The 25,069-nt window shown below is 50.9% G+C and overlaps 4 protein-coding genes across 7 annotated transcripts in view; 2 read left to right on the forward strand and 2 right to left on the reverse strand.

Annotated features, from left to right (window-relative positions):
• Nucleotides 1-5,485: 5,485 nt before the first annotated feature.
• CYP8B1 (cytochrome P450 family 8 subfamily B member 1) lies at nt 5,486-7,018 on the reverse strand. The gene has a single exon (XM_009983637.2). The coding sequence runs from the start codon at nt 7,016-7,018 to the stop codon at nt 5,486-5,488; it is 1,533 nt and encodes a 510-aa protein (XP_009981939.2).
• Nucleotides 7,019-9,632: 2,614 nt separating this feature from the next.
• On the reverse strand, nt 9,633-12,985 carry ACKR2 (atypical chemokine receptor 2). The gene is made up of 3 exons (XM_086615059.1): nt 12,920-12,985; nt 12,265-12,322; nt 9,633-10,747 (listed from the first exon to the last, which is right to left on the reverse strand). The coding sequence occupies exons 1-3, from the start codon at nt 12,953-12,955 to the stop codon at nt 9,633-9,635; spliced, it is 1,209 nt and encodes a 402-aa protein (XP_086471185.1). The 5' UTR covers nt 12,956-12,985.
• A 2,932-nt stretch (nt 12,986-15,917) lies between these two features.
• Nucleotides 15,918-22,801, forward strand: HIGD1A (HIG1 hypoxia inducible domain family member 1A). Of its 3 annotated transcripts, none has more exons than XM_086614590.1 (4): nt 15,918-15,961; nt 17,952-18,059; nt 20,062-20,196; nt 21,831-22,801. In XM_086614590.1, exons 2-4 carry the CDS (start codon nt 17,957-17,959, stop codon nt 21,878-21,880), a joined length of 288 nt encoding a protein of 95 aa, XP_086470716.1. In that variant the 5' UTR covers nt 15,918-15,961; nt 17,952-17,956; the 3' UTR covers nt 21,881-22,801. The 3 variants fall into 3 exon arrangements, with proteins under 3 accessions (XP_086470716.1, XP_086470718.1, XP_086470717.1); XM_086614592.1 differs by lacking the exon at nt 21,831-22,801 and adding an exon at nt 21,505-21,824; XM_086614591.1 differs by lacking the exon at nt 15,918-15,961 and adding an exon at nt 17,609-17,631.
• A 2,048-nt stretch (nt 22,802-24,849) lies between these two features.
• Nucleotides 24,850-25,069, forward strand: part of CCDC13 (coiled-coil domain containing 13) — a 31,986-nt gene continuing 31,766 nt past the window's right edge. For both annotated transcript variants that reach the window (XM_086614775.1, XM_009982883.2), the window contains exon 1: nt 24,850-25,067. In XM_086614775.1, coding sequence (XP_086470901.1) covers nt 24,850-25,067 — 218 coding nt within the window. The remainder of the gene's footprint in view (nt 25,068-25,069) is intronic.

Genomic DNA, 25,069 nt, shown 5'->3' on the forward strand with positions numbered 1-25,069 from the left:
GCTGGGGTAATGTGATTTAGCATAACCGAGCAAATCAATCCATGTTATGGTAAGAACAGAAATATCGACCTAACATGGCTCAGCTGACTAACGGTAACTTGACAGCATGTGTGTCCCTTGGCTGCACGTTTCCTGGGATAACCAGGAGAGATTTGCGTAGCCGTTTCTGAGTGGGACTACCCACCAGCCCCAAGCAGCTTTGCAAATCCTTCCCTGAGGTCAGAAAGACTCCATGCGTGCAATCGCTGGGCACCGACTTCTGCCCCTGGGCCCAGGAGGTCACATCCAGACACACTTTCAGATGTTACTACACTGCTCATCCCACAGTGACAACCACAGCAAGGTGTCAGCATCTGGTGGGTTTCTCACCTGCCTCCAATCCCAAAGAATTCAATGACTAGTTATGACAGGAAAATAGGGAAGAGTGAAGCACTTTATTTGGGCTGATGTTAGACAGCAGGCATTGGATGTAGGTAAAGTCCTGAGCAACCTGGCCGGAGCCGACAGCTGACCTTGCTTTGAGCAGAAGCTTGGTCTAGAGATCTCCCAAGCTCCCTCCCGACCTGACTTGTCCTGTGATCCCATGTCTTTGCCAAGTACCAGACACAAGGCTGGAGTGGTGGGGCTCTGCTAGCACGCATCGCAGCCAGGCTCAGCACATCGCTTCCTTGGCCAAGTTCTCCACCATCCCATGGGGCCTGACCTGAGATTAAACGTGGGGCTCTTCTAGCTGTGGTGCAACAAGAGGCTGGGAAGGAAGGAGCTGTGTGTTGCCTGTGTGGCAGTGGTACTACAGAGGAGATTTTAACCAGGGCTTTTCATACTCTCTGAGGAAACTCTTCCCTGCCCAAGAAACAAGAAGAGCCAGTCTCCATGAAAGCAGCCTTGTAGATCGACCCTGTAGCAAAAGGTGTGTACAGGGAGGGCGGCAGCGATGGGGCTTTCCAGTAACTGATTCATTGCACATCTTCCTCATCCTACTCCTGCAAGAGGCCATAGCTTGCTTAGCTTTGAGAAGAGTCACTGTTCTCCCTGGGGCCCAAGATGACCCTCCGTATGCCACTCCAGTTGGGCAGCCCAGCTCCCGCTCTCTTAGAGCCCAGCCTGCTGCTCAGTGAGCTGCGTGGCTCCAGGGAAGGTCAACAGCTCTCCGTGGGCACCTGCACTGTCATGCCTGCAGAGCTGACCGAGCTCCTCAAAGGTTTCAAGGTTTGAAAACACCACTAAACTTGGTTTTGGGGCATGTATTTGAAGTCTCCTGTTAGACCTAGACAACAGACTTGCCCATCACATAGGATCTTACAGTAACCCCTCACCTGACCATATCTGCATCAGTTATCTCAAAAACATGTTAAAGAGCAAACACACAGAAACAACTCTTGAAGAAATCAAGCCATGACTCGGTGTACGGGCGTCTCTGGGAAAGACATTCCCTATGACCAGGATGTTGGCACATGGAACATTTAGTTGTAAGACTTTCCTTGCAAGTGGGGCTAAAATAGGCTTGGGCAGAAAACCTTTTCTGAGCACGTCCAAGGCTGTCAGGTGGTGGTGTGAGGGCTTCCTTGCAGCCTTGCTTTGCTCCCCATCAAAAACGTTCCCTCATCCTGCCTGGCTTCACTGCGTTGGTATCGGAGTGTCCTGCCTGCCACAGGGTACTCCTGCATCTGCTGTGACTTGGTGGGAATAACTTGGCCACCGGGCAGAAAGGCAGCAAAAGCAACAGTGACCATGACCTCGTTAGGTGCAGATGTTGTGCCACTAAGAGACTTGGCCACTTTGAAGCCAGGCTGGTCTTCTCTGGGAAGTGCATCTACCAGGAGACGTGGCAGCAGTGTCACCAGTAAATCTTGCACGTTTTGGTTCGTTGGAAAAATCCTGAACTTTCATGTTCTTTCCCCTTCAAAATCTGCTTTCTTTTGTGATGGATGGTGTTCGCTGTGTCCTTGCTTTGTACTTGTGACCTCAGTGTTCCTTTGAGTTTCTCCGATTTTCCTTACGAGCAGCAGTATGCGGAGTTGTAACTGGCTGTGCTTAGAGGAAGAAGGATGGGAAATCAGTTTCTAATGTGTTAGAACCATCTAGAAGTGATGCTGTTTAACCAGGGATGGTCTTTTCCCACATGTTTAACCCATCATTTTCCCAACCTGAAGCCTGCAGCATCCTCACTCCTTCCCTTGCGCGATGTGCAGAGCAAGAACTGTAACTGGGAGCAGCTTCCGCTGTGCTGTGGAGAGCAGATGCTGATTCAATTTAAACATCAAAGTGATATTGTCTTCACCACGCACTACAGAAGAGAAAACCAAGGGTTTAGGGCCAGACTCCACGCTCGGGTCTCTCAGGGGACAGGGGAGTTACACAAGACAGACACTGGGATGAGGTCTGCTTCCCCCAGTAAACTTTTCAAGGCCCTGGTTTCCTCCCAATTTAACTTCTTTTACAAGTCTTATCTGGTTTCTGTTGGCAGTTCTCTACTCTTGCAGGTACACTTTGGGATGGAAAGCTCAGTGCCAGGGGACAACCCATCTAAGTACAAAACTTAATTGCAGATTAACTCATTTGGAGCTTTCACACTCTTCCATATATGACTCAAATGAAGTGATTTATTTTTCTTTTTTTTTTTTTTTTTTTGCTTCTCACAACTGCATGCATTTGAGCATGTCTGAAGTCTTTCGTAGACTCAACACTGTTTAGTTACAGTATTCTGAACCATTCTGAAAAGGAAGTAAAGCCAGATCTTTCTGCTGAATCATTGTCCTTGTCATTATTTTTACAGCCCTTTCCCAGGCCCAGTCCATGTTTGTGCAGCACCCATCCCTCACCCCTCAACTCTGACCTGGAGTCTCTACAAGTGATAAACACAAACATTCACTGTGCATTAGGAGAGAACAAACTTCATGCAAACCATCCACACACAACAAAAATAATCCTCTTGCTAGAGCCCTGGAGTGAGGATGTCACCTGGCCAGGATGTCACTATGGCTCTGACCTGCTGGGCATCGTTTAGAGCTTGCAAAGATCAAACCATTGGCCGGAATGTGGGAAGAGCTCCAGCTTAATAGTAGCAGAGTAAATAAAAGAATGCACGGGTGACAAAAAAGAGGGGAGAGCTGTAGAGGGAATGTGGAAATCATGAAAAGTTGCTGGATTTATTGGGAAGATTAACTGTCACAGTTAAGCCTTGTGCAGTCACAGGTAGTTTTGGTTGTCCTTGGCTCTGCCACAGCTGCCTGACAGTTTCTACCTGAATTTCTACCACCACAATGCCCAGTCTGGTCATACGGGATATTTTGCCCTCGCCATGCGGTTACAACATCACCCTGTCCTTAGCAGAACTAAGCAGAATCTGGCTTTGATGTTTGGACGCACACGAAAATGTTTGAGTTTCATTCCTGGGTCATATATCATCTCCAAAGTCCAAGGTTAACGCTGGCATTAAAATCAATCCACTGTCCTCCGCACAGGTGAGGCGGTGATTTAACATCTGGAAAGGCTGATGGCATCAGAGCCCTCATTATTGACGGAAAAAGCAAAGCAGAGCTTGCAGAGAAAAGTTTCATCCTGCATCGGATCCAGGGGATAAAGCAGAGATGTTTGGGGGCTCGTAAGGTCACAGGGACCGTAGCCCATAAGCAACTGCAGTTTTCTCATGCCCCACTTTGGTTTTCTAGCCCCTTCCCATCTCCCCACCCCATTCCTTACAGCCTCCTTGGGGCTCTGCAGAGGATGGGGTCTGAATTTGGAGACAGAGGTGGCGATTTCCCATAGGTATCTTTTGGGAACACCACCGGCCCATGCGGCTTGAGGGGAGGGTGGAGGACCACCAAGACGTTAGGAGCTCACCCCCCCCCAAGCCAGCCCTCCCCTCGCAGGAGGGCAGACCTGTTCCCAGCCCAAATTCTGGGCTTGTGCAATGATTTGGGTTAAAGCAGGGAGCTGGTGTGGTGCTGCGTGGGATCCCGGCTCAGCTGTACGTACCCACCACATTCCAGCTGTGTTACAGTTGGTGGGATGAATCCGGACACACACACACAGGCAGCTTTTTTATCCTCAGAAACTTTACAGAAGACACAGAGCTTGAACACACACCCTCCTGCAGCCCTGGAAAGGCAGGTAACCACATGGATTCCTAAGCCTGTTATTATTCCTGACGTTTGCAACTCCCTCCTCCTCCCACAGACATGGTAAATGGGATTTCTTAAACATGAGCAGGTAACGAGCTGTCGGTGTGGCCTTGCTCGGTACATCCCACCTCTGCTCCCTTTAGGGACCTCCCAGGAGAACATTTTAACCAGACACGAGAGGAGGACTGTAGACATGACAATTGGGAAACCTCGAGGAAATCCTTATGTTCAAGGCCACGCTGGATGAGGCTTTGGGCAACGTGGTGTAGTGGAAGGTGTCCCTGCCCATGGCAGGGGGGTTGGAACTAGATGATCTTTGAGGTCCCTTCCAACCCAAACCATTCCATGATTCTATGATTGTCTCTGGAGAGGATATTCGTTGCCCTCTCACCTTTCAGGGGTTCGCTATGAGCTGATGCCATCCTGCCGATGACACCTCATGCAGGAAATAAGCATGTTGTTAAGGAGCTGGTAACGGAATAATCCAGTCCCGATGCCGGAGTGCAGCTGGGCTCCCTCCCACTGGCCACTTCAGCTATTTGCCTGCTCATCCGACCTGATCTCTGTTTGCACACCCGCTCACACACTTGGGTAAGGTGCCGGCACCACGGACACACAGGCCTCCAACTCATAGGCGTGAGTTTAACAATAGGACAGACCGTGCAGATCGGGCACAGGGTGTGACCAGACAAGTGTATGGAACCATCAGCCTTTCTTATCCCCTTACCCCTCAATTTTCCTCCCCAAATCACCTAAATCCCTCCTTCTTCCCACCTTTGGTTCCTCCCCTAAACATCCCACTGTAAGTCCCGTATAATCCCAAAATACTCTTCCCCTGCATGCCATAAGATGTGCCCCCTCCCTTGACAGCGACCCCTTTTAGTCCAGATGGTGATCCGGAGAGCTGCTCTGGATGACACATCTCAATGGGTCTCATGCCGGCACCGTGGGGCTGATGGCTTTGCTGGGACAGCCCTGGGAGGGACCTGGAGAAAATACTCGTTCCTCAGAAGTCCTTAATTTGGGTTCCCACCTGCCAATATGCCCCTGTGCCCCTCTGGGCTTGCACGGATGGGCTTTTGATGGTCTGATAGCCACCAGGATGGGGCTGGGAGTAGTGCAGCAGGGTATTATTTGTCTCCTTGTGCTCCTTGGTGGGCATGCGGATGAGTTTTGATGACAAAACCCAACACAACAACCGGAGCGATACATGTGAAGGAGGTAAAGAGAAAAGCCACGATAACTGGTAAGCAACCAAGATCATACCAGTGTTAGTGCTGCACGGATCTGATAACCATGGGATCGTGCAATTTATTCCACAGAGAAAACCAGAACAAACAATACAACGAGGACGTCCCACATTAAAAACGCAGCCGGTATCTGAACCGAACATCACGAACAGGCTGCATCGTCCCAAATCCCCAGCGGCTGATGTCTATCCCTGGGATCTCCTCTTCTCCGTCGACCAGCTCCAGGTCGTAGTTACTCAGCATCAAGAACACAAACAGTTTCATTTCGGTGACAGCAAAGAACCGTCCAGGACAGATGGATATTCCTGCTCCCCAAGGCATGTTGAAGTATTTCAGCTTTTTCCCATCTTTGTAGAAATCTTTCTTGGTGCCATCTGGGTTCACGAAACGGTCGTACTTAAATTCCTGAGGCTCAGGGTGGATTTCTGGGTTCATCTGCACAGAGAGGTGCGGGAACAGAGCCACCCTGTCTCCTTTGCGGAGGGTGTACGCTATCCCGCTGCTTGTCTTAAGGCTGGTGTCCTGGAGGACATCTCTGATCAGTATTGGGGCCGCGACCAGCCTCAGGGTCTCCTCCAGAGCACTGTCCAGAGTAGGAGTCTGGTTTAACATGTCCCTAGTGACGTTAATTAGTGGGCTCCCTGGCTTGGCTTCCCAGCCGTTCTCCCTTGAGACTTTATCCACCTCTTCCTTCACAGCCTTCATAGCTTCTGGATGTTTCATTAGATACAAGAGGAGCCAGAAGGCAGTTGGGCCCGTATTGCCTTGGGATGCCCAGAGGAGCACAAACATGAAGCGATCCCGCATGTACTCGGGGACACCGTTTTCTGCCAGAAGCTGGTCTTGATCAGTTATCCACCCACTGATATTGTCCTTCTGCCACCTCTTCTTCACGGACAGCATGCTCCAGAAGTGCCTTTTAAGCCGTTCAGCCTCTATTTTGTCCTTGGGAGGTAACACAGCATAGGCCAGCCGAGGGAAGAGACGGTCGTACTTCCGAAACTCATGGAACAGCTGGTTGGAGTGGATGCGATCTTGCTCATTAGCTTTCTCCTTGCTATCTGCCCCTTGGTGTGGCTCGGTGCCATACAGAGCCAGGTACCCAGCTCTGAAGACGATGTTGTAGCAGTAGTGGAAGAGGCTGTCCTCTTGCCACACTTGCTTCTCCTCTCCTGAGCTCAAATTGAAAAACATCAGCTTCTGAAAATTCTCCATGGTGGCCTGTGTCATGACAGTGAGTCCGTCTCCCATCAGATGCTTCGTGCTTGATGCCTGAACTATGCTATGGTTGTCTTCGGTGGGCTTGTAGCCAAAAACCTGCATGACCAGTTTAGATGCAAAAGTGACAAAGTCCAGTTTAGATCGTGACTCCTTCACGATGGCTCCGAAGCAGAAGGGGTCCATCACAAAGGTGAAGTAACAACCTCCGATCAGCACCGTGAAAACATCCCCGTGTTTTTCCTGCATCCTTTTCAGAAACTCCGAACTGTCCTTTCTGAACTCCAGCGCGTAACCCAGCCAGGGAATAGTACCTTTGTCCAGAGGTGGCTCCCCAGCTCTCCGTCTCCGAAATACGCCCAGGAGGTAGAGTCCACCCAGCAGCGACGCTATCAAGGTACAGAGGAGAGTCACCCCGAGCGCCATGAGAGCTCTGAACCCGTCCAGGAGCTTGGACTGGAGCTGGGTTAGGGCAGGAACGTGGGTTTTATTCCCATCCAGCGGCTGATATGCAGACACACAGCTGACAACCTCTGTCCCCATTGGCAGCGAGTGTTTGCCTTTCCCGTGCGGAGCGCTCCGGTGTGTCCTTCTCCACCGATGAACAGACGGAGATTTTTAAGGTGGAAGGTACATGGTAATCACGTCGGAGTTACCGGGCTGCTGGGTAAGGCGGATGGGTTTTGCCGTGTGCTCTGCAGCAGCTTGAGCAAATTCTCTTTCCCAGGCTGCATGGAGCCCAGTTTTTGGAAAAGAGGGTTCAGGGAATTTCACTCAGTGATTTCTGCCTTTGAGACGAGGCTACAGACAGCCACGGCAGGCTGAAAAAACGAGAGGAAGAGTGGCTGTTGGAAATGCTACTGGAAATGAGCTGAGGAGCGAGGGGAGGGGGTTACAACTGAGCTAATCTGGACTCCAAAGCCAAGAGAAGGAAAGATCTCCAACATTCCGACGTTCTCCAGCGTAGAGTGCCCCTTAAGAGCTTTGCCAAGGAACGGTGCAAGCACAGCTAACCTGTGTGGGGGCGAAGCAAAGCAGCTCTGCTTTCCTCTCCGGTGACGAGGGCTTGACCAGCCGCGTTTGCTCGGCATCGGGTGCGTCCAACATCCGTGTGTGGCCAAGTCTGCCTCCCGGCTGGAGAGCCGTGGCGCCCCAAAGGACGACAGCACTTTCTTCTGTGCACATCACACCTGATGCTCGATAGCCACAAACCAGTCATGTCCCCTCCAGCCAGCGGAGAACACCCAGCCCTCTGCCCTCCTGCTCCCACCCCCAGGGCTGGCATTTTTCCCCATTTTTCCCTTCTGCTTCTTGATCTCTCCTGCTCCTCACTCTCCAGATGGGCTTCGAGGATGGTGCCAGGGACCCCGTGCCCCAGCCAGCACTATGCCTCCGGGTGCTGCCACCCTGATCTGCGCACCCAGTGACAGCAGCCCCTGCTCCGACTGCTGAGCTCGGACCTCTCAGCACCCTCACGTAGGATAGAGAGTGACATGAGGAAAGAGAGTCAGGAAAAAGAATTTAATAGAGGGATAGGACAGAGTGCTTGTTCCTCCTCAATCCCTGATACCCCCCTACCTCCCCCACCTTTGCCCTTCCCCTAAGCATCCCATCATAAGATTTGCACCGTCCCACAAGCCCTCCTCTGTATGGGATCACAACCATCTTCTTAGTTTTTGCTTCCCAGCTGCTCTCTCCTTCCACGTTCCTTCCCAGTGACCTGACCCATGGAGTGAAGGCCGTATCAGCTAAATATTTATTCTGTGTTTGTGGTTTTTTTTAAGCAAAGCTCCCAGCCTTTCCATTTTGGAAACACACTGTATCAATGCTGGCAAGAAAAATAACATCAGTGAAAACAAATCCACCTTTCCAGATCAACTCAAAGCCCTTCTTGGTCCAGTCACCTTGTCTAGTAACAGAACCAAGGTGATGAGTGTTTTCTCTTAAATTATTAATTTTATTTGTACAATTCCAGGTAACTCCCATGCTAAATAGGTTTCCAGGCTGGAAAGAGCCCATTTAAGGTTCAAGAGTATTAGAATTGAGTAGTATCTGTAAATAAAGTTCAGCAAACTGATAACCTTGAACTTCAAAGCCACACGTTTAGGATTGGCTGGCTGCTATCCGTGTTCTTCTGTTGAAGGCCATGCTCTCACTCCGTGGAACTGCAAAGCCAATATTTATGTTAAAGACAGTATCCACGGATCGATTTTATCTTGTCAAAATGGATCTTCAGGAAGGCAAATACCTTCACCACCGCTCTGCTGAGCCTATTTTTTTTCCTCTTTGTCATTGGTTGTCACTGGTTTGAACTTTGTTGCTGATTGAACTGATCTCTACCCAAGGATCCGTCCTTTGGAAAGACACAGTTTCCTGCTCAGCGGACCCGAGTGTGTTACAGCTTATTGTGACAAAGGAAGCCATAATTGGTCAGACAACTCAGTTTAAAGGTGCCTAATTCCTCCTGTCGTCTCTCCTGGTAGACACAGGAATGAGCCCAGTTGAACACATCTACCTGGCAGATGGCAAAAACTAGGAGAAGCAAAGCCACCTCCTGGGCTGGCCTTCTGGCCACCCATGTCTGGCCTGATGGATGAGCGTGGCAAGTCCATTCCCCAGCCTACATCACGAGCTGGAGGGATAATGGGATCACTCTCCTCCATCAGACCCTTTGGGATCTACGGGGGAGAAGCTCTGCACAAGTTTCAGTTTGCATTTTTAAGGGCACAGCATCTAGATAAGTTGTTCCTTCATCCACTAATGCCTCACATAGTCCAGACAGGAGCTGGGCTTCTTCCATGAGCATAAACCCATAATGTTATATTATTATATAATTTTAATAATTCCAGTTACAACAGAAACAAATCACCAAGCATACTTCTCCAATCCCAATGTGGAAAACTCTCATCTCAGTGCTGGTGCCAGGATGAAATATCCGGTTACACAGTGCCGTGGACTCACACCGACTCCACTGCACGGCCAGGACCAGTAAAACACAGCACAGAGGACACACACATCACGTAAATAATGGAAATATTTATCATGCAGTCGTGATGCTCAACATTTCCACCTCAGCTGCGTATCTGCTGCAAGACTGGCTTGTCTCTGAGGGCTGGATGTCAAAGAAAGCGCTTCTCCTGAAAATAGCCTGAGGGATCTTCCGTAAATAGAACCGGAATTGTTTTTTCACAAAAGCGTAGAGCAAGGGGTTGAGACAGCAGTGGACAAAGGACAAGCTCTCCGTGATCTGCATGGCATAGTCCAGTCGCCTGCTGCTTTCACAGCTGCTGATCACACCGGCGTCTTGCAGGGAGTGGAGGATGAGGACAACGTTGTAAGGGCACCAGAGGACAAAGAAGACACTCACCAGAGTAAAGACAAAGCAGAGAGCTCTCTGTGAGCCAGGCATCTGAGACATGGTGAGGACACACACAATGCGGGAATAGCAGAACACCATGAAGAGGAAGGGAAAAAGGAAACCCAGGATGTTCTGAATGACCCGAAAGACAACTTTCCAAAATAAGTGTTTCTGGCCATAATCATGGGTGCACACAATGGTTTTGTTGTGGATTTGCCTCGTGCTGGTGAAGAGGCCATCAGGAACGGAGAGGAGTATGGAAAGGACCCATACCACCACTAAGACGAGGATGGACTTCCTCCGTGTCACGGAGCTGCGAGTAGAGCAAGCATGAACTATCTGCAGATACATGTCCAGACTCATGCAGCTCACAACAAAGACACCACTGTAGAAATTCACAGTGTATGTAGCGTTTAAGACGGGGCACAGCTTGTCCCAGACCACCCCCTGAGAAACGTACAGAGCCCAAAAAGGAAGGGTTAGTAGCAAGAAGAAGTCTGAAACCACCAGGTTCAGCAGATACACCTCAGTCATCTTCTTCTTCTTCTTGATGTACATAATGAGGACAACAAACAGGAGAAGATTCCCGGCCAACCCGATCAGGAAGATCACAGTGTAAAAAGATGGCAAGAATACCCTGCTGAAGGTGAGCACCTCCTCTTTCGTGCAGAGACCATACTGTGCGTACTCCTCCTCATCCAAGTACTCATACAGGTAGTCGCTCGAATTGGCAGCATCCAGCAAGGTGGCAGAAGTTGTTGTTGCCGCCTTTGAAGTTGCATTTGCCAAGTAGCTGCCTAGGAGCAAAAGTGAAAGGGATGACAATGATGTTCCAACCCACCATGGGAAAGGCAAATGTCACTTCACAAAGGGTTTTCCTCTAGTTCATAGGTCCAAATTTGTGCCACCTTCTGAGAAGTGTTTTGTGTCCTGCACTCCTTGGCCTTTGCCTACGGCATGGGGACAGCTGTTTACACATACATACAAAAAAAAAAAAAAAAAATTCTAGTTTCTTTACTTCAACACATTAAAAGAGCATGGTCTCCTCTGACATAACTCACCACTTCCTCCTGACACCACTGTGAGCTTTTGAGGAAGTTCCTGCTCTAAATTATGGGAAATCCACCACCACCACCCTGTGAGCTGCTTTATATTCACCCAGGTGGCTACTGAGAAAGCAGCATCTCAGTTCTCAGTGAAGCAGAACCTGCCACCAGCACCATTATGTTGGCAGGGCTGCTCCCAGAGGTGAAAACATTTCACGGCTCCTGGTAGGACATGGACCACTCCCCATGCCAATTCTAGGAAAGCCATGGATTCCTGTAAAAAGTGTTAGTAAGTGGAAAATATAGAATCATGGAATGGTTTGGGTTGGAAGGGATTTTAAAGATCATCTGGTTCCAACCTCCCCACCATGGGCTGGGACACCTTCCACTAGACCAGATTGCTCAAAGCCTCATCCAAGGCAAGGACATGTAGGCACCAGAATCAACTCCTGAATGAAGGTGAGAGGTTGAAATTTAGCTGGACAGATGTTGCTGGAGCTGATCTTGCAAGAGATGAGGTGCATGTTGAACCCCGCTGACTGAGGAGGGCGAGGGCCGTGTGGTCAGCCACTCCCCAGGACTGCAGGCTGGCGTCAGTGGTTAGACAGCTGCAGCCCAGATTTCAGGAAACAGCAACAGATTTGAAGAGCTTCCTATTTTTGGAGTCTGTTTTTCATAAAAAAGAAAAAAAAAACACATCCAAGAACACTACCTGGGTTTCATCTTCCAAAAGCCACCCGAACTGGGCAACAGCAGTCGCTGAAAAGCCCATTGCCTGAAGTGGGAGACGGGATCTGCCTGAGCCACCTCCTAGTAATATCATGAAGGTTCATGTGGATTTTAAAAGCCACAATTAATCTGCAGGCTTTGACAACAACTCAGGGCTCCCACAGGGAAAAACAACGCAAATACTCCTCCACCCCTAAAACACATTGGTTTTCAGCCATGGCCAAAGCAGCTCGCCATTCCCCCAGGACTTATTTTTCCAGCAATCCCAAAACAGGCATGGTTGTGTAGTTCCCTGCTTCAGCCACTCCGGCCTTGCTCTCCTCCTGGACCTGTGTCTCCCACTACCCAAGAGACCTGCAATGAAGTGGTTGGTCCTCGGTTGTGCTACACATCCCAAGGAGGACATAGCCCATGGTGGCCCTGCACCTTCTGGGGACGGCTCCCTCCCCATGAACGCCCCAGGAAGGGGGAGCCCCCCCACCCCACGTGGGTTAAGCAAAGCACCCAGAGCAGCCATAAGGGTGAAGCTGTGGGCATACTTGCTGTGGTCTCGTGTCTAAAACCGCTTAAATACCCATTCCAGGCAATTCCAGGCGCCTGAAAAGAAAAGAAAATTTGGGTTGGATTGGATTGAAATGTTTTCTTGCTGTCTTGTGTCACAGGGCACTTCAGACAGAGAAGACATGGAGAACAGAGATCTGCCACAGAAGAGTGCCAGAAAAGGACTTTTCTGGGAATTAGCTTTTTTTAATTTTTCTTTCATATTTCAAAAGAAACTCATCCTTCGCCACATGTCGTCTGACTGTACGCCTTCGAGAGGAAACCAAAGCCGCCCACCCTTCTCATCGCAGCAAGCCCCAGTGAGACTCCTAAACACCTTCTCCCATACACATACCCCATCACCCACATCAGGACAAGCCATCCCCAAAATTTCCGAGTCTCTTCCAACCCACTGAGATTCCTTTTCTCCCTCTGCTGGGCCTTGCTCCCTCTGTTTCACGCTGGCACCGATGTTCACGCCCCCATCCCGGAGCTCATAGCAGAGAGCTGACGAATGCAACGTAGGCTGAGCTCAGAAATTAATCCCTGGAGGGCTGGCACTTCCAAGCTGGCCAACTTTCAGGAAGAAAAGAGAACCTCCCCAGGTTTCTTGCGCAGTTTTGTCTACAACCAAGAAGCAGAAAACACACTTACAGGAGCTTCTTCTCCACTGTGGGCAGTTGCCATCATGCCGGAGGCTTGAATCAGGCTTCTAGGAACCTCTTGTGTGAGAGTGTGGGCAGGAAATGTGAGCTCAGTGTGACCTCCCGGCTGTTGTTTCGCTTTTCCTGGTGTTGATGACTGGGCAACAGCACTGGAGTCCTCTCGGTGCCGTGGCTGAGCACGCGTCCCTCTACAACATCTACAACTGGTGCCTGCACCCAGAGTTGGGTTTTGCCACTTGAGACACCCAGCAGGACCACAGTGCTTCCTGCCACAGGTGCCGTGGGGACCCAGCATCCCTCCTTGAGAAACACAACCTGCTCTCCTATGGCTCAAGGCAGGCACCACACCGGGGACAGCCAGAGCTGCTGGGACCAAGGACCCAGGTCAGCACAACATGGAGACCACTGGTGGATCCCGTGCACCCCAGCATGCACAGGCTGAGTGGTCTGAACTAGGTTTTTCTGGGATGTGTTAGACCAGGATCACCCAGACAAGTACCCAGACCAGCCACTCGCTCACAGATAATCAGTTCCTTTTGCCCTTCTCTCCGTTTTTCCATGCATGCTTTTCCACGTCCACCGCGACCCTTCCTTTTTTCTCCACCCTGTCTCCTCCCAGACAAGCAATCTGTCCCTAATCCTTTTTTCCCTATTGGTCCTGGGTTTGCTGCATCCCAACCCCAGATGTGTCAACAAGCTCCCTTTTGTTATTTTGTTTTCTAAAAGCTTTAATTAGTAGAAACATCTGCCATTGCCTGACAGATGGATATTAAGATGATGTCCACACTGTCCAGCTCCCAGCTCCTCCAGGCAGGACTGGACCTGCTTGGTCTCGGCACTGAGAGGTTTCCTGGGGTTGAGACCTTGGTGTAGAAATCTGCATTTTTTTCAAGGAAATCTGAATAAGCCATGTGGGTGCTGCAAGATCCTCATCCCCTGCAAAAGCAGAACCAGCTACTGGCAGGGACACGGCTGGGGCCAGTGGCACTGGCAGCTCCATGGAGACAATTCCACATCTTTGAAGGCAGCGGAAAAGCTTTGCAAGTCATACCAGAATAAGGAGCTTATTGCCATGGTTGAACAAGCAAACAGTGATCAGCCACAGCGGAGATGTGCCAGGCTCCTGGCACTGCCACAGGGATGCTTTGGGGACAGTTTCCCGGCACGACCCTTCGCTCGCCTGTCAAAGGTGTCTCTGATTAAGTGGTTTGTTGGAGAGGCTTTAGAGCACCACCATCGGCGAGTGGTCACCCTTTGGCTCGTTTCCCTTGTCTCACCACGAATCAGGGCCGTGGCAAACACCCTGACCATGCCACGGTCATCTCCTGTACCAGCCCTGCTGAGCTTTATAAACCCCAAACCAATGTGGTGAAAACAAGAGAACAGAGCAGCAGCACTGGCCACAGCTCCACATCCAACCTGCCCGGTGGTAGGTGGATTTGCAGAGAGAAATACATTATTTTTATCCATTTCCATTTTTGCCACCATCAGGCAGTGTCCACACACGCCTGCATTTAAGAGATACCCCATAATAAATATATATGGGCAAGGTATACATGAGCAGAGCAAGAAGCCGAGGCGCCAGACACGCACGCAGGGACGCTACAGGCAGCAGCAGTTTCATTAGCCCAGCAATTAAAATGAAATAAGTTTTTGTTTTCAATTGAGTTTCGCCCCTGAAGCACACATCACGCGGACTTGCAGGGAATTAAATGTGCCTCCAAGAGTCACTGGGGAAAGTAGCCTTCACTGTAATTTATTACAAGATTTTAACTCATTTCAGGAGCTGGTAATTGCATGGATTTTATTTTTTTTTTTTCTTTCAGACTGCTGAGCTTTAATGGCTTTGGCAATTAAAGTAACAAGATTATCCATGATGGGAAGCACACTTAAAGAGGTACAGCGGTACTAACAAAAGGTTATCTGAGCTACTTTCTTTCAGGCTGCCGAAAATGCTGCACCTCAGCAGCGGAGCGGCCCCGCGGGACCTGCAGCTCTTTCCCTCCGTGCTCGGAGATGGGGAGTCACAAATGTCCACCGGAGCACTGCAAAACAGAGCGGGGTTCTGGAGAAAAAGACATTTCTTTGCTGTTTCACTCCGACAAGCCACTCCTAGGTTTAGGGGAGGGTTCTAGGCACCTTTGGGATCCCAGGGGAATTTCCCTCCTGTTCCGGAGTCCGGTTTGCTGCTAAAATCAGGAGCAATTTCTAAGTTGTCTTTGGGCTTTAATATCCGCTGCCTGGCGCGCAGCGGGGGCAAAGCGAGCTCTGCTTGGAAGCTGAAATTCGGGAAAACATAGTCAGTAAGTCAATTCAGTGGCGGGAAAAAGAAAAATCAGGCTGAGGGAAAGGCGGACTCCGACTTCGCCCTCTGCTAAAGAGCTTCCACCTGATGTCAAAGCGATGTTTACACCGACGCGCGAAGTGCTTTGAAGCCACAAGCCGCCGCGTTGCAGAAGCAGCCGCAGCCCGCTGCGCCGCCACTTTTGGAGGCGAAACGCGTCGCCAAGCTCAACCCGAAGGCTGTGGGTTTGCCAAACCCGAGTTATTCGTGCCCTGCCGCGCCCGGGAGAGGGGAACCGCGCTCCGCTTCGGGCACGGCCGCGCCACCCCCCTGACAGGATCGGGGGGCGGGAAGCGGCGGACGGGAGGGGTGAGCTGCGGGCGCGAGCCGCGGGCGGGAACCGCGGGCGCGAGCCCGCCCCGCAGCGCCCCCTAGCGGCAGGGCGGTGCCGCCGCTTCTCCCCGTCACTCCGCAATGCGGAGAGCCACCCCGCCTCCCTCCGCGCGGTGACGTCACGGCCTGCCCCGCCTCCCCGCCCGTATAAGGACGCGGCGTCAGCGGCCGCGCTCCGGATTGGCTGGTGGCGGGCGGGCTTGCCGCGCGGCACGCTGGGAGCTGTAGTTCTCGGCTCCTACGGCGGAGGGGGCGGGCCGGAGCCGGCCTATAAGAGCCGGGGGGCGGGGCTGCGCGCGGCAGACGCCGGCCGGTATCGGGATCTGCGGCGGGGAGCGGCGCGGCTGCGGCGTGGTGAGGGCCGGGGCCGCCCGGGTGGGGGGAGAGAGCACCGGGGTGGAGGCGCCCGGGGCACGGGCCCCGTGTGGGGTGGAGGCTCCCGGGCCTGGAGTAGAGAAGAAGCGGGGCGTGAGGGCCTGGAGTACGGCAGAAGCCTGGGGCGGGCCATGGGGCCGGGCAGGGCAAGGGCTCGGTGCGGGCCATGGGGCCGGGCCGGGCAGGGGCTCGCTGCGGGCCATGGGGCCGGGCAGGGCAGGGCAGGGGCTCGGTGCGGGCCATGGGGCCGGGCAGGGGCTCGGTGCGGGCCATGGGGCCGGGCAGGGCAGGGGCTCGGTGCGGGCCATGGGGCCGGGCAGGGCAGGGGCTCGGTGCGGGCCGTGGGGCCGGGCAGGGCAGGGGCTCGGTGCGTGGCTGGGCAGGAGGAAGGCAGCCTGGCGGTGCCCGGGCTGCCCCTCGCCAGGAGGGGCACTGGGAACCGTTCCTTTTCCCACCCGTGTCAGAGCTGTGCCCCGTGGGGAGCTGCTGGGGTGGCAGCAAGGGCAGGGCAGCCAGGGCGTGTGTTTCGCCCGGCTTCCTCTGCCCTGTGCCCAGCCCGGCCTCCGTGCCAGCTGAAGGTCGCGGAAACCTCTTACTCTGGACAAACTGATTCGCTTCTCGAAATGCTTTTCCTGGGTAAATCTCACCTCTGGCTATCCCCACCTCTCCCGAGTGATGGCTGCTCTCGTGTTTCCCTCTCCGAATGAGGCAGGCTAAAATGTAATTTATATTTAGCAAATAAGGGTAGTTGTAGCGGGCACAGAGAGACCATCACCTTCAGCCTGCGGAGGAAATGGTTTGCGTGCCCAGTTTAAAAAAGAGTCCACTGAAACGGATGTGCACAAAATGCTGCGTATCCAGGGAGTACAGCCATGTTTGAAATGTGTCTTCTGGATTTGTTTGCTAGCTCATGCTTAAATTAAATTCCTGTTGGCTTTTTCCAAGAGCTCAGAGTACTCCTCTGTGAGGGCAGGCTGTGTTTTGCTGCTGAGCGTGTTGATGGCAACCACTGGAACAATACCAGTAGGGATTTTTCTAGCAGAGACCTCCATGATGTTGCTGAGCTAATTGTGCTGGCAGAAGTAGGCACTGGTTGGAGAATGATGCTTATGCCCAGCCCTGAAGGAGGAACAGGTCTTGGTGTAACCTGTGACGGGGACAGCACGAGCTGGCAGGTTTTGGTGGATGGTCTCACTGGGTGGGTGGTGATGGCTCAGTGAGTTGAGCCCTTCTGGCTGCTGTTGGTTTTTTGTTGTGTTTTTAATTCCTTGTGGGCAGGTGAGAAATCACCTGTGCTGCAACGGAAACCCTGCTCATCTTCCTCATGCATCCCACCATAAGTCTGTGCCTGTCGAGGGCTTCAAGACTTGCTCCGTCTCCTCAGCAGCTGCTGTTTTCCACTCGTGTTCTCCAGCATGAGTGTGAAACTGTTGAAGTGGTGAACAAGGTGGGACAGGCTGTTGGGCTGACCTTCCACAGCAGCTCCGCACTTTCCGCTCGGTGAGCTGCGGTTGTTGTTCTTGGCAGGGAGTGGAAGGGGAGGAATGAACTTTCTGAGGTCAGAGCAGCTACTGAGGAACAGCCCGTGAAAGCGCAGCGGTGCGGTGCCGGACGGAAGTCCTCAAAGGAAACGCAGGCAGTGACCAAAGGTTTCAGTGGCTTCTCGCTGCCTGTGGCCATGGAGGGAGGTGCTGGGATGTGTAATGGTGTGAAACGGGATGGCGGAAATAAAATGCTTTTTTTTTTTTGTCCCGTCCTCACCTGTTCTAGCATGCAACAGTCTTGCTTCCCGAGATTTCACTTTAATTAAACGTAGCTCATCAGCTCAAGTCTAGCTCTTGTGCTTGTACCTCACTACATTGACATTTGTGACTGATGGAATATGGAAGGGATTTTCTTTTTCTAAAAGTTCTCTTAACTTGGTGTTTCTAAAATCTGAAGAGAGATTTTGATCTCTTTGTCTTCGCAGCCACCATGTCATCCGGTCAGGAATCTGTTTTCCCTGAGTATGAGACTGACACCAGCCAGACATCGAAGCTGTTAAGAAAATTCAAAGAGACACCATTTGTCCCCATTGGTAAGTTGAAAGATGAAGAAATGTTAAAAAGATCTTTCTCTCCACGGGCAATCGTTCTGGTAAACACCATCACTGCTCACCATTTTCCTGTCAATACAAGATGGCTTTTAAATTACTTCCTCATGTGGGCTTTTCGTGTGGCGACAGCAGTGCTCCTGCCTGGAATAGTGTTTGTTCTGGGAGAAAGAGGGAAATTAATGAGGCCTCTTATCTTCAATAGAAAGCTCAGAACCTACACGAGAAAAATGAAACCAGCAAACCCTGAAAGACTTTAGGTGAGCTTAAAACCATGATTAGGTGATCCCATCAGGTGGTGAGGATTTTGTGGTGTGTTCCGCAGCCTTTCTGGGAACGGTGAGCACTACGAAGTGACTGTAAAGGTAACAAAATACAAACCAGAAGGATCTAAAATACAGCCCGCTGGCCCAATGTTTCACCCTTCTCTGCTGCCATCCCATATTTTAAAATGCATTTTCTTCGTGGGTTTGTTGGTACCCCAGCCTGAGGAGGGTGGGAAAGTTCCCACCAAAAAAGCCTCTGAGCAGAGAGAGGAGGAGCCGTGTTCATCCCGAGAGCTCTGCCCTCATCAGGAGCTGCCTCTGCTGTGAGACACGTTTCGATTTCCAGCTGCCTTAAACGGAGAGCGGTCGGGTCACTCGGGGTGAACCGTTCCAGGCGTTTGCCAACAGATATCCGTCACTGGTTCCCCGTGCTCACAGGACTTTGCTCTCCAGCTCCCTGGAGTGTACGACGAACTCCACGAGCTTGGGCTCTCCCAAGCAGATGGGCAGAACTTACCTTCAGCCTGTGTCAGAGGTAATTTGAAGGCCCTAAAACCCTTAATTAGTATTTAATGAAGCTCCCACGGGGGTCGTGCACCAGTGAAGTAAGGGTTTGCAGCTTCACAAGTGGATCTGGTAATGCTCCTGTTCTGGGAGACAAAAATATACACAACACTTAAAACTTGGCAGCCTCCTTTGAGCTATGTAAATAATCCCCCCAAATACGGAATAAAGTGGGTGGAATTGGGGAATTTTTTACATTCCTGCTTTGTGTTGTGTGAGAGCATCAGTGGTTGGAGCTGGCACAGCTGGGGCTATGTTTGGTCTGTTGAAGGACCAAAAGTGAACTCCAGGCCTCGGAAAGACCTTGCTGAACCTCTCCCCTGTCCCAGCACGGGAGAAGGTAACATATATAGAATCATGGAGTGGTTTGGGTTGGAAGGGACCTCAAAGATCATCTAGTTCCATCCCCCCTGCCATGGGCAGGGAAATCCTCCACAGGTTGCCCAAAGCCTCATCCAACCTGGCCTTGAACACTTCCAGGGATGGGGCATCTACACCTTCTCTAGGAAACCTATTCCAGTGCCTCACCACCCTCAGAGGGAAGAATTTCTTCCTTAGATCCAATCTAAATCTCCCCTCTTTCAGTTTAAATCCATTGCCCCTTGTCCTGTCACTACACACCCTCGTAAAAAGTCTCTCTCCAGCTTTCCTGTAGGCCCCTTTAGGTACTGGAAGGCTGCAGTAAGATCACCCGGAGCCTTCTCTTCTCCAGGCTGAACAGCCCCAACTCTCTCAGCCTATATGACTTGTCCTGTCCCAGTGAAAGCTGGCCAAACGTGACAACACCCAAACCAGCAGAATCAGCAGGCCGGTGGGTACATCAGGGTGCATCCATGCACTGAGTGTTCCAGCTGCAGCCAAGCAATGTTCTTGGCTGTGAGCTTCCATCCAGGAAAGAGGGTGCAAGCAGCACATGTGCTTTCTGAAAAATATCCAAGAAACTCTGACGCCTTGAGCTACTGCCGTGGCATTCTAACAGTAGTGGAAATTTCCCGCTTTTTTCTGCACTGACTTGTGCGTTGAATGAGGAGGCACCATCTGCACAAAACCAGAGCGATTGGATCAAAACATGATTATTCCCAGGATATTTTGTTTAAGTGGGTCACTTCCCCCTGACTTGGATCTTGACTCACAGGGGTGCTCTCCTTGCCTTGCAGGGATGGCTGGCTTCGCCGCGGTGGTTGGCTACGGGCTCTACAGGCTGAAGCACAGAGGTGACATGAAAATGTCGCTTCACCTGATTCACATGCGCGTGGCAGCCCAGGGCTTCGTTGTGGGAGCCATAACATGTGGTATGTACCCAGCGGGAGGCCACCCTCTGCACTGGTGAGCCGTGGAGAACCTCTCGTGTCTCTTCTAGTGGATCATATACACTGTGGGTGAAATGTCCTTGGGGTGAAAGTGTCCAGGCTGTTGTATTTCAGGATGTTTATGGTGGTTACTGGTGCTTGCTCAGCCTTTCTAGAGCAATGTGATGTTTAAGTTCACATATTTAATGTTCACCTGCCAACTGGATCGAGAGCAGCCCTGAGGAGAAGGACTTGGGAGTGCTGGTGGATGAGAAGCTCACCATGAGCCGGCACCATGCGCTGGCAGCCCAGAAAGCCAACCATGTCCTGGCTGCATCCAAAGGATCGTGGGCAGCAGGTTGAGGGAGGTGATTTTGCCCCTCTGCTCTGCTCTCGTGAGACCCCACGTGGAATACTGTGTTCAGCTCTGGAGTCCCCAACACAAGAAGGACATGATGCTGCTGGAGCGGGTCCAGAGGAGGCCACGAAGATGATCCAAGGGCTGGAGCACCTCTGCTCTGGAGACAGACTGGGAGAGTTGGGGCTGTTCAGCCTGGAGAAGAGAAGGCTCCGGGGAGACCTTCCAGTACCTAAAGGGGCTACAAGAAAGCTGGAGAGGGACTTTTTACAAGAGCATGTAGTGATGGGACACGGGGCAATGGCTTTAAAATGAAAGAGGGGAGATTTCGATTAGATCTAAGGAAGAAATTTTTCCCTCTGAGAGTGGTGAAGGACTGGAACAGGTTGCCCAGAGGAGTTGAGGATGCCCCATCCCTGGAGGTGTTCAAGGCCAGGTTGGATGAGGCTTTGAGCAACCTGGTCTGGTGGAAGGTGTTGGTCTGGTGGCTGGAACTAGATGATCTTTAAGGTCCCCTCCAACCCAAACCATTCCATGATTCTATAAATTTGAGAGTAGAAGTTTTGGCTACTTTTAGATATGGGAAGTATGTGCGGTTCGCAGGTTTTGAAATTAGAGGCAAAAAAACCCCAAAACCTGACATCAGTATTTTCCCTTGTAAATAGAAACATAGAATCATTGAATCATGGAATGGTTTGGGTTGGAAGGGACCTCAAAGGTCATCTAGTTCCAACCCCCCTGCCATGGGCAGGGACACCCTCCACTACACCAGGTTGCTCAAAGCCTCATCCAACCTGGCCTTGAACACTTCCAGGGATGGAATATGTTGCTGTTTCTGCGTTTAATGCATTGAAAATCAGCTTGCGTAGACTGTGATATTATATATTTTTATATATATATTTTCAGGACTGGAATTGTGTCCCTGAATGTACTGAATGATTTGTGCTTCCCAGGTCTCCTCTGAGTGTTGCAGCTGTGTACGTGTCTAAATGTATATCCAGTGAAAATACACTATTTTCCAGTCTATACTCTCTTCCTGGAAGGTACAACAGAAAAGTTTGACTTTGGCTGCAAAGAAAGCTAGATTTGGCTGGGGATCTGCATGTTCATATCCAGTATATTTTCATATCCAGCTTCTCTGTATTTGAAGAATGTTGTAGTGTTCATCACTGCTATTAAAAATACAGACAGCAGAAGAGGAACATTATTTCTGAGAATTTTTCTTACTGTTCAGATCTTGAAACCTGTTTCTAACTGTGCTTGTATTTCTGTCTTGTAGGTGTGCTGTATTCCATGTTTCGGGATTACATAGGGAAGCCCAAGGAGTAATAGAAAGCTGACGGAAATCTCTTTCCTGGTGGTGGCCTGTGTAAGAAAAAAAAAAAGGGGGAAAAAAAAAAAGAAATAATACCTGGCATTAGAGAATTGCCCTAGATCTGTTTTGTGTATGGTACACTGTCTTGAAGCTGGCAGCCTAAATGATTGTGCACTGGGGGAGTGGGTGTGATAGTCCGTTTCTTTCTGATTGACACTACCATATCCCGGTTTTCAGGGGATATAGTAGAGTACAATCCCTCTATCTTCCCCTGGACTGTCAACTCAGTCTTGAAATGGGTGACTTTTTTGCTGCCATTGCCCAAACCCACAAAGTGTGAAGTAGCTTCTGTTGGGCCTCAGGCAGAACGCAGAGGCTGCATCTTTGCGATAGCGTCGTGACTGCTTTCCTGTCATTTTCTCTCCTGTGTGTTTGTCAGCCTCCAGCTTCGTAATGTAGAATCCTCCAGTAGCACTAAATGATTTCTAAAATATTGAGAGATATAAACATCTATTTTATTTAAGGCCCGAGATAAGTATTTGCTATATTGCAGCTATTTAAATGTTATATTTATTCATTGTTAATGAAGACACAGACTCCCTATTTTTAGTATAGATTTTCAGCTTCTTGGATTACTGTATTTTGTAACTTTATTTACAGTGTTCTTCTGAATAACATTTAAATGTAACATTTAAAATACAGATTGTGAAAACTAAACCTTGATTTGGTGTTCTCATGCTTTTACTTAATGATCTAGCTCTAACTTCTGCAGTATCATTCCCTACAGAAATTTTAAACCATTTAAATCTGAAAAGCCCTCATCATCCTCGGTGAGGCATTAAAACCCTTCTCTGTAGATTGCCACTGTGATTTTATGCTCAACCCCCTTGTATCTCCAACTGCAGTCACAAAAATAAATGCGTTGATAAAGCCAATTTGTAAAAAAACTTTTTCTCCTATTAGCTTACATTCCACGGTGACAGCATGATGGCTCTTTGTAACAAATACTGCAAGGTGCATACAGCACCTCTGTCTGTGACCTATTGTACAGAGCAGCGGGAGATAAAATATGAGTAAATGTGTGAGCGCTGGAGATAACGTGTTACTTTTGGACTTGGGGGCGAGGTAATTCCCCCTCTGCACTCATCCTCTTGCAGAGGGATGGGCTGAGCTGGTGTACCTGGATAAAAATCATGGAATGGTTTGGGTTGGAAGGGACCTCAAAGATCATCCAGTTCCAACCCCCCTGCCATGGGCAGGGACACCCTCCACTACACCAGGTTGCTCAAAGCCTCATCCAACCTGGCCTTGAACACCGCCAGGGATGGGGCAGCCACAACTTCTCTGAGAAGGTCACCTGAGGAAAAATCACCTAAGAGGGCTCAGTGCTACGGGAGAGCCCGTTCCCAGCCGGTACAACGTTGCTGCCCTTGCCTGCTCTCACAGGCCTCCCTCACCGGGGGGAGCTGGGGAGGGAGCGAGGCGCCGCCCCTCCACGGCGCAGAGGCCTTTTCCTGTAACTGCCCTCCTCCCGCCCAGCACGGCGCGGGGTAACGCCCAGCTCCGTTCCCGTCACCTCCGTGACTCCCGAGGGGCCGCGCTTCCTGCGGGAAGGGAGGCGCGTCAGCCGGGGCGCGTTCCCGGGCAGGAGGCGCTGAGGGGAACTGTCATGGCGGCCGGGCTGAGGGGAAGGGCGGTGCCACGAGCACTGCGCATGCGCGGCCTCGCCCTTCCCTTGGCGCCGGGGCGCCGTTGCTATGGGAACCGCGTGGGGCCGGGAGCCGGAGCAGCTGGGCCCGGGCCTGCCCAGGAGCGCAGCAGGCGGGAGAGGGCGGCCGAGCGGACCCTCCCGCTGCCTGCGGGGCCGGGGAAGGCCGTTCCGGTAGGCAGCGGGGTGGGAGAGGCGGTGCGGCTCGGTCAGGCCGCAGGACAAGGCGGGCTTTGGGCCGGGGAGACAGGGAACCCCCGCTCCACACAGCAGCTCTGTGGCACATCCCTCTACTCCAGCTTTGGGGCCGGTATCCAGGGAGGCTGGAGGGCTAAAGGTTGCCTCCAGGCCGTCACTTGTAGCCACGTTGTGTGTGTGGAAGCAGGTGTGGAGGTAGAGCTGCTTGCGGTGCATCTCTGCCCATACCATGCGTACCGGGACACAGCACGTGTTCCGGCACTTTCTGAGGATGATTGCTGCCCCAGTGTGAGGCCCTGCGTTAATTACTCAATGCAGGGTGTGCCTTCGAAAGTTTTCCCTGGTTGTTTTTGCTAGACCAGAGGTGCACTAGATCTTCTGCTGATGGTAAATGTCAAACAGAAGGAGAAGGGGGCTGGAATACATCAGAAAACTGATTGTCTTTAGTCATACTAAGTAAAGCTCTAGACATTTAAATGGGGAGCAATGTTATCACTTTAATGTTATCACTTAATGCTTAGAAATTTGGGGAAAAGATGTAAGCCACACTCTTGGTGTCTGGTGCCCAAAGGGCATAAAGGATAAACAGAAATCTTTCTTCCTCTTTCAGTTCCACATTAACCCCAAAACTGGAGGATCTGCACCTTTCTTTGAAACACGGGAAGGAGGCTGGATGGACCTGGGTTGCAGTCCATCTGTGTTCCCTTTAGTCGGTGTAATGTGGTTGCCACATTCGCGTGGATTTGACCCCAACTTGCTCTTCTGTAAAAATGTTTATTTAAACAGATCTGTTTCAAACCACTTTAACACATTGCTTTTTGAATGCTAGAGTGAAAAAGACTTGAATTTTGGGTTTTTTTGAAGACTGTTTGAAAGCCATTTATGGAAAAAGGCATTTGAAGTAGGGCAGTGGGGCTGAGGAACTCAGTGGCTGGGATGAGGAGGTGGCAGGGAGACCGTGCAGAGGTCAGGGAGGAAAAAACTGCGAAGCAGCTGCCAGAAGAGGATGTTTTTCAAAGCGATGTTGATCTCTGTTCTCTGTTGCTTTTTTTCTTCTTGTTATGCTTTTAGTAAACGATGGAATCAGACATAAAAGTGAATGAACATTTAAAAAGCCAGTTTAAGGCTTATCAAGAACAGCAGCAAAGACGGCTGCAAAATCTAATGGAGAAGAAGAAGGAAAAGCAGAACAGTCAGAAGGGTGATAATGGCAATACAAAGGAGACTTCCAGCATCTCGAGTGATCTAAACCTGGTTGAAACAGGACAACCTGTAAATGAAGATGACAGCAAAAGGT

This window comes from Tauraco erythrolophus, chromosome 7 (genome assembly GCF_009769465.1).
Source record: "Tauraco erythrolophus isolate bTauEry1 chromosome 7, bTauEry1.pri, whole genome shotgun sequence".
Lineage (NCBI taxonomy): Eukaryota > Metazoa > Chordata > Aves > Musophagiformes > Musophagidae > Tauraco > Tauraco erythrolophus.